At 36.7% G+C, this 9,456-nt stretch overlaps 1 protein-coding gene across 1 annotated transcript in view; it reads right to left on the bottom strand.

The window, feature by feature from the left end:
* LOC122059098 (peroxidase 57-like) overlaps nucleotides 1-8,581 on the bottom strand; it is a 10,658-nt gene extending 2,077 nt beyond the window's left edge. The window contains exons 1-2 of the mRNA XM_042621793.1: nucleotides 8,440-8,581; nucleotides 8,000-8,352 (exon numbers count right to left, since the gene is read on the bottom strand). Coding sequence (XP_042477727.1) covers nucleotides 8,000-8,352; nucleotides 8,440-8,581 — 495 coding nt within the window. The remainder of the gene's footprint in view (nucleotides 1-7,999; nucleotides 8,353-8,439) is intronic.
* Between the last annotated feature and the right edge of the window lie 875 nt (nucleotides 8,582-9,456).

Genomic DNA, 9,456 nt, shown 5'->3' with positions numbered 1-9,456 from the left:
TGGACATGGACACGTGGCAAAACAAAGTATAGAAAAATCCAGGTCTACCAAGACAGTGCACAGGACTAGAGGGGCTGCATGGACTTACAAGGAAGGGTATGCAACTAGATTGGAGGGTAAATGGTCGAATTTGAGGCTGACATTTGACATATGACCATTTTAGACAATTACTAGGCATCAAACGGTCATAATTGCCACATAACTATTCCATGTGGCAGAACAGATACGCACACCCATCAATTTTGTTCGCGGGTTGCCAACCACATGAACTTTCACAATTCTTAATTGGCCTGCATTTTTTTTCTTTTTTCATTTGTTTGTCATGATATATGGTTGTGTGTGTGTGTGTCCCTAATAGTCCTTGCATAACCACAAACTGGGGAAATGAAAAACAAATTCTGATGCTCTCTAACTTACGAAAATGTTAAGACAGGAAATATACAGACATCATACAGATCAAAAAATCGAAATGTCTCCAAATCATCAAAAAGAAAACGTTGAAAGATTTATTCTAATACTAGGATATTAGGGTTCCAGACCTCTTGATCTTTGCCTCTTTGGGCCTCTTGGTTGGTGGCGGTGGATTTGGGTTAGAAACCCATGTACAGACCAACCAGGGTCAGTGCGGCCGGTTGGTCAATCTCCGATAAAAATGGTGGTCCAACCCCGAGTTATATACTCTACTCTCCTGAATTCAGGACCGGATCCGGAACCATTGTGGTTTGGAGCATGGCTTAAGTATTAAGTGCTGGAATCGGTTCATTTCCGATACCAATCTGATCACAATTCGAATCGACACATGTTGGAACCCTTTGTCCATACTCCATTGTCCATACCAACCCAACGATATGGTATTGACCAGAATTGGGAATAAACGGGATCCATACCAATTTGATCCGATTCCTCAAATCATGGTTTGGAGTTAGAGCCGCATGAACCAAGAATCAATCATTTGTTTTTTGGTTGTGATTAACAAATAAAACGGTCAGTTTTATTGTGGCATGTGATTCCCGGAATATTCTTTGTATCATTCATTTTTTGAGGACGAAGACGACTTATGAACGGTCCATAAGCGACCCAACTTCTTAACACTTGTGGTGAATAGAGTCTCTCCAATCTTAAACTCATAATCAAGGGTCAAATCGGTCCTCGTTGAATCGGATTGAAATTTGTGGGAATCGGTTTCAAAAACCCTAGAATTTTTCCCTCATATCTAAAACTAGTGATTCGGTCCTAAAACCCTAGAATCAATTGGTCCAAAATATCTTGATCAGTTTTGATTGGAGTTGATCAATTTAATCTATTCAATTCTAGTTATTGAAATCACAAATTGACCTTTCGATTAGCATGGGTGAATGAAGAGATTCTATTTTTACAATGGAAATAAATTGGAACATATTTTTAGATTTATATATTATGTTTCTAATCAGCAACAATGAGTTTTTTTTTTTTTTGAATTGGTGTCGATAACTTGTTCAGATCCTAGGCACGTAACGTGGACTTCATGTCCCAACTTCTATCCCTTTTGTTTCCATAAATACCCCTCTTCATCCTTTAAATGGCATTAAGTGGGATATGTGATGGTACCTGAAGTGTATGTACAAGTGAACATATGTGCTACCCCATGTTGGGGATCTCAAATCTATCATAAAATGTTTCAAAACATCAGCCAATCTTCTTCTTTTTTATGCAAGGGGCCCACTAGGTTCTATACAAGGGACTACAACAAAAGACTCAAGGAAGGAACCACGGAAAGGCCAAGAAGGAAGCCCAAGAGGGCCACGCACTTCTTGGAGAGTTGGAAAGAGTACATTTGGACTAATATGGATGCCTTTTTAGATGCCACAAGGAGACTTGATCCACTTGACCAAGTCCCTGGGCACTCTCTCAAAGACTGGCCAATTACCAAGGAAAGCCTTGGATCGGCAATGTTGGCCTATCTAAATTCTAAAGAAGTGATGCATTCATTTTGATCATTCTATCATTTTGCCTATCGTAATGCTAATGAAAATTAAATTTTATATTAAAATAAGGGAGTAAGTTTCCTCTGTTGCCTATATGTAGCTTCTTGCAAAGGAGGGGGATGGAAAAAACTACCATGTCTAATAGGGTGTATTTAGGACAACTCCAAGGGCGCACTACAATGCTTCAGGTGGAGGCATGCAGTTTTGCTTTTGAACCTGCCATTGTGGGAATTAAGGGTCTCAAAAAAGCCCGGTCAACCCGAAGGGTTAGGGTTGAGAATTTCAGGTCCAAGGTCGGGTTGGGCCTAGGTTGTGTATACCCAACCTTGTATATTAAGTACATAATAAATAAGTATGTTAATAATTATAAATCCTTACCAAATATATATATATATATATATATATAATTATAAACGGGTACTTATAGAAAAAAGTCTACAAAAAATGTTTCGTTTTCCACAATCTACATATACATGAAAATTTGGTCTTTGGCCTTTGCAATGTATCAAGATTAAGCAACCAAGTATAATCAATGGTACTCACACCAAAAAACAAAGGGAGGTAACCAATATTATTAGGCTGGGCTGGGTTGGTTAGGCTAAGCTCGGACCAATCAGGGCCCATTAGGCTGGTTTGTGTTGGACTAAGCCCGACAGGGTTGGGTTGGGCTAGGGCTGGGCTAGGTTGGGCACGAGTTGAATTAAGAGACCATAGGGTTGGGTTAGGGTTTTAAAAAACCCAGCCCAACCCCAACCCAACCCATCGACACCTCTAGTGGGAATCATTTCCCCTAAAAAGTAAAAATAAACTTTCAAATAATATATAAAAAAATACAGTTGGAATATTTAATTATGGGAAGAAGAACACTGTCTGACGGCATCCCCCTGCTCCCTTTCATGTAGGTTAGTGAATAACCATCCCGCCCTCCACTTGGATGTCCCGTGCGCATGCTCCTAATGGCCTTGGCACATGCCACACAGCCTGACAACAAACCCCTTCACATTTTTTTTCCAAATGGACAATCTTTGTGGGATAAAAGGAAACCTAAGAAGTACACATGTTAATCTATTTAGATACTTTGATCCATACCTGGCAACAAAGCAATATGCTTAACAGGTCTTCGAAGTCAACCCACTTATACAAGTGACAGAATACAAGATATTGTACCCCCTAACATTCATCTCATAGATAATTCGGCGATAAGTGTGTGTAGAATTTCCTGACCGCAATGGATTAGTCACTGCTCACATATCTTCTCTAGCTTCTTATATTTTCAACAAAACTTCCTTAGAGAATGAATACCAATGGCTGCAATAGTGCAGTAGATATATTGCAAAGGTCTTCTACTGCACCATTGCAAAAGTTGCAAAGATGTATCCTAGAATAAAAGAATACACTAAGGATTTGTTTGGTTTGCGTTCTTGGAATGCATTCTAAAGTGTTATGAATAATGTTTGGTATCTGTTCTTGTTCTTGAGCATGGGAATGCGGTATAGAACGCAGCCCATTCTAGAACGGGCAAAATGACCCATTCCACGTTATGAGAAAAAGGGGGGAAAACACGTTCTCAATGACCCTTACAAACCTGACATCGTCCTCGACCTCTTTTCCTTAAAAATATGGAAGCCTCAAGAAAGCTTGGGTGAGAAGAGGCACTGTGCTTCAGCGAAGAACTATGACATGAGGTACCTTCGTTCCTCAAAAGGCTTCTCCTAAGCTTCGATCCTATATTCACTTTGACCCTCTCTGGTTCAAGGTCTGATCTATGCTCTCTCTCTCTCTCTCTCTCTCTCTCTTGCTCTCTGTTAATTTTTATGTTGTACGAATCAACCACTCTATGTGCTTGCTAGTATTGGAAGATGGGGATAACTTGGATTTAGTTGGATCCATATCGATTTCCGTTTGATCGTTTTAGGGTTTTGTTGTTCATTGTTTTAAATTGTTGTTGGAGCCTGTGAGGGAAGAACCGTGATTCCTTCAAAGAGCTTCACTTGATCTCTGTCTCAAGGTAAGATTCTTCTCTCTTCCTCTGATCCCATCCTATCTCTTCTGTTCTTATCCTGATGGACAACCTCCTTGGAAGGGCAACTAACGAACCCTCCTCAGGTGCGACCCATCAAAGCTCCCACGCAGCCAAACAACTTACAACCAAACACGCTTACCCACGAACCTCCATCTTTCTCTTCCATTCGTAGTAGAGTCACTGTTGTGGCTTTGAGCCTCTCTTTCTAGCTTTTGCTTTCCTGTTGTTGATCAGGAAAAAAAAAAAGGATAGAAGAACTGAAGAAGAGAAGCTTCAATTCGATATTGTCTTCTAATTTTATTTTCATGTATAGCTTTGCTTTATGTTTTGGGCATTTTTGATATTTGAGTTGAGTAATTTATTGTTTTTTTTTTATCATGTTACTGTTTCTGTATCTTCATTGATTTGTTATTGGATTTCTGATGAGCTTAGTTGAATTCCAAAGATGGGTGTTCTGAAATTAAGTTTAGTTCTTCTTTTACTTGAATTTTAGAGATGGTCTTCTGAAATTAAGCTTTGTTCATCTTTTACTTGGATTCCAAAGATTGGGTCTTCTAAAATTACGCTTTGTACACCTTCATTTGTATTCAAGCCACCACTGAAATTAAGCTTGAGTTCATCTTTTTCTTGAATTTCAGAGATTGGGTCTTCTGAAATTACGCTTTGTACACCTTCATTTGTATTAAAGCCACCATTGAATCGGTGCTCATAGGAAAGGGACTCTTGTTATATTGATCACCCAACCATCAACTGATTCAATTATGCAAGTCTTTTTCTATTCAATTGTTTTCTTCTAATTTTGAGGAACATTATAGTTTCTCAAGTTTTCATTGGTTCCCATTTCTCTGCTTGAAGATATTTTGATAAACTTCTGAGAATGCCAATTTTTTATGTTATGTGTATGGTTTGTCTTAGAATAGAGCAAGAGTATTTGGAAGGTGAGTCTCCAAGTGTGGCAAAACTATTTTTCTTAGGCTCCATACATTGAATTGAATATTGTAGAATTAATTTGAATGTAGCCAATGATTAGTCAAGAGACTAGGCCTTTGCTTTGTGCATTCAAGAGACTAGGCATTTGCTTTGTGCATTCTTCCTACCTTCTGTATCAGCTTCTATCGTGTTCTTCTTTACTGATATGAGAGAGAGAGATCCCCAAGAAACTTGCTAAAGGCATGGAGGCTAGAACAATGGGTTAATTCTTGAACCAATCTATTATGTTTCTCAAAATTAACACCACCCTTTGGATATGATGATGATAACCAGTTGTGACTATATTGAAATTTGTTTGTGCTCTGTTGGTTGATTCCCATTTGCTGCTTTAAGCTTTCGTTAATCATTTCAAGTAACTTAATCCATAGCAACTTGTCTGTTTGTGTTCTAAGATCTGGCAATGCATGACAGGTTAAGCATATTCCCCTGCAACACCAATGACTTTTTTATGTATCCATGTGCTTTTGCTTGAACTTGTCTGTTCTTTTTTTTCTTCTTATTTATTGTATGATTCTGTGATGATCTTAACTTTAGCCTCTTAGCTAGTTGCACTTTGTTTATTAATGTGTTATGTTTTTTAATTATTATATCTAGATGTTTGAATTAATTTCTCACAATTATCAAGGTTGAACATCCTTGTGGTTCTTTCCAGGTTTAAGTGACTACAAGTAAGATAAGAATGACGGATACACAAGAGAAATCATCCAATCTGCCAAAGGGAAAGAAATTGCTTGTTTGACAAGTATGATTGTGAAGACTTAAGTATCATTGATAACCATGACAAGGAGGAAAATACAGAGGGTTCCGGCTTTCCGTCCTTAGTTACTATGCGGCAACAACGTGCATGGCGACAAGTTAGACAAAATTTTGCTGATATGATGAAACAAGATGCAACAGGTTGATGGAGACCCATGTATTTATAACTTTTTATTTTTTGTACTTTTATGAATTTAGACATAATTTGTCGGATTTGTTGCAGACACGGCGATTAGGAGACATAGGCGTCGTCTTCTAGACTAACTATGCAGAGGTGGTGAATTTGTTTAAGGAGAATCAAAGTACCTGGCCATGAGAGATTTTTTATTTTTTTTTATTTGAAATATTTAAGTAGATGTTTTGTAATTTTTAATCTGGTGAAACAATGTCATGATCAAGTGGTAGTGGCACATCAGTTAGCTACCAAATGAATGGATCTGTAATCAAATTCTAACTTCCCGACCCTCCTCGTTGAAGTTTTCTAATGAATTTTCTTTTCTATGTTAAAAAAAAAAATTATAGGCTTTGTTGAGATGGAGACCCATTTTACCATTGACATTATAATATGGTTTTCAATTCAAATGTGTTTTCCTACGTGATAAAATATAAAGCTCTTGAAAATTGTTGTCTATTGCTAAATCATAAGAATCAAATCCCATTTTTACATAGGGTATTGAGTTGGGTCTAACAATTAAAGAGTAGAGAACAAGTGGCAAGTAAAAAGGAGTTTAAAAAAAATAATGGGTTAAGAATTAAAAAAAAAAAATAATAATAATAATAATAATAATAATAATATGCAGGCAAAGAATGGATTTTTAAGGATGAGAATATAAATATTATACCAAACACAATTCTCATTCTAAAACTAAGAATGCATTCTAACTTAAAGGTGTTTCAAACGACGTTCTCATTCTAAGTAAAGAATGCATTCCAATAATGCATTGCAAGAATGCGAACCAAACACATCCTAAGATTGATTCCCTTGTTGCTCCCCAAACTCGTAAACGTTGGGTTTCCTCAGACAAAGGACCTGGAAATTTAACATGAGATCGCATACCATGGGTGGAGACATCAAATCCTTGCCTTTGGATAAGTGAGTGAACTTCCATGCTCCAATTCTGATTTGAACACATTATGGCGCACTAAACTTCATGTCTTCTCTCCACTCTTTCGGGTTTTATCTTAGACTAATAGGGAGCTCCATCTGAAGAATCCGAAGATCCTAAATCTGAACTATAGTGCAAGAAGAGAGTTGATTCCGTCAAATATGTGGTGCTTAATGGAGGAGAGAAAGTCTGATTACCAAAGTTTTATGAATGGCAGGTAAAAGAATTCGCATGATGATGTCACGTGGTTCCTTTTTTCATAGTTTTTTTTATGTATTTGGGACTTGCCATATAAGTAGACATGCTTCCTTAATTCATTGATGCTGGTTTCCTTAATTTCCCACTTAGGCAATCAAAAACTTATTATTATCATTAAAATCGATCATACAATTATCCCTCCCCTTTAATCTCATTCCATTATTCTACGTTGCTATTTTGCACAAGAACTAAAGCACCACTTAACAAAGAAAATTAATTACAATATAACTATTTCCTTACCAACATCTAGATAGATAAAACTCACAACTCAGACATAAAAGAATTTAAGTACTTCACTTTGCTTCTCTTTTCAAGTGATGGGTCAAATCAGGAACACTGTAGACATGGATTAAGGTATCAATACTCAATCAGTGGTATAAAAATCAAGGAGGGAAAAATATTAAAAAAAAAAATTAAAATCCTGAGGAGCAAAAGGATATGATATAGTCTGATAGAGCTAACATATCAATATTGCTGGTAGTGAAACTGGCAGTTAGATATGTGGTATAAAAATGGAGAAGGGCAACATTGTAAAGATAAAAACCCATATATATGATAATCTTGGGGACAAATACAATCAATTCGTATTAGTATCAGTATCAGTATCATTATCAGTATCGATATCAATATCAATATCAATGATGATCGACACTTGCAAGGATTCTGGGGAATTAAAAAATTTATTGATATTTATTATTTATGAAAGAAATAAAATTCTCATATGCAAAAACATGAAAAGCCTTAAAATCAAGAAAAAAAAAAAAAAAAAAAAACTCCCCCTTCGAGGCAGATAAGATAGACAATTTCATTGGCTAAGAACGTTAGAGTAGAGAAGGAGACGATTAATTAATGGATCGACATGATTTCCTAATCTCTCCCAGAGGTTCTAAAAGAACATTTACAGCTCCCAATTTGACAAGAGCAGCAGCAAATTGTTCATTGAAGAAAGTATTATTACTGGCTAGCTTCTGCACCATTCCACTAGTTCGAATATCCAGATCTATCTCTTGATCTATTCCTAGAACTCCTTTCTTTTGCTGAATCTCCTTGAAGAAAGAGTTGTCAACAGTGATCACACTTCGAGTATTCCGATCCAGATTAACGATAAAGTCTTTTGTTGAGTTCTTGGGACACATATGCTTTAGTGAATTAAGTAGAACATGATTCATGGTTGGATCGGCTTTTCCTGTGTTTTTGAAATTGAAGAGACGATCTTTGAAGGCAGAACAATGCGCAAACCCTACTGTGTGAGAACCTGATGAACATATATAATAGAAATCCTTTAATTAAAGCTTTAATTGATAGTGAAACCAGGAAAAAAAATATGTTGATTGTTACTTACCAATGAGAGTAACCATGTCTTGAACATTGATTCCTAGATTTGCAAATAATGTGATTGAATCATCTACTGAAATTCCAGCAGGAGGTAGAAGATTTGCAGCTTCGCTTAAGATTGAAGATAGGCCATCCCTTCTCCCTGTCATTACATTGAAGTACCGTCCTCCACCCTATAGAAAACGAGAACCTAAAACGATGAACAAATGAAATATACCAATAGGAATTGCAAACACCCCATGCATGTAAATATTTACGTGGTCTGACAATCTTTTATGATCACAATGAGGTAAGATATGCTTAACTATTAACGGAGAATAGGTTATAACCATTTTTCTCACACCTCTCTTAGATTGCTTATAGAGAAAGTAGTGGTGCCAAAACCTAGGCCAAAAGGGTCAAACTGAATCAAATCAAAACCGATATAAGCTTATTAGATTATGTTTCAGGCTAGGGTTTTGTGCCACTGAAACCAAATTGGACTGCACTGAAATTGATAAGACACCGAATCAAATGCAAAAACCGGATCGAAATCAAACCGAGATAACCAGTTAAGAAACTGATACCAGCCCAAAATTAGAAATAAAAAAAAAAAAAAAACTTTTCAATATACATGGTAAACCGAAACCAAATTAGTGCATCCTTATTGGGATCATGTTTTGGATGGACTCATTCTCACACTGAAACTAGTGAAACCGTAAAAATCAACCGATTAACACCCCTAAGAGAAAGAACCCTCATTACAAATTTATACCGAAACCCTATATCGATAATTTATCAAAATACCCATATCGCTCCTTTAAGAAAAAAATTCTTGTGGTGGGCCGCATAGACTTGCTAGTAAAAAAGATTAACCCACAAGATGAGTCGATTCGTCCTAGCCTCGAGTCCTCTAATTAATTAACAGCCCTTCAGAATCAACCCAATAAAAAAAGGCAACCGAATATAAGACATCTTAACACCCCGCACCCCCCGATACACCATACATTTACACAATCATCCACTTAAATATATAATCCTTTTG

Source organism: Macadamia integrifolia, chromosome 13 (genome assembly GCF_013358625.1).
Source record: "Macadamia integrifolia cultivar HAES 741 chromosome 13, SCU_Mint_v3, whole genome shotgun sequence".
NCBI classification, from domain to species: Eukaryota; Viridiplantae; Streptophyta; class Magnoliopsida; order Proteales; family Proteaceae; genus Macadamia; species Macadamia integrifolia.
Note: the sequence above shows the minus strand (reverse complement) of the source record. Positions and strands in the feature narration are given on the sequence as shown.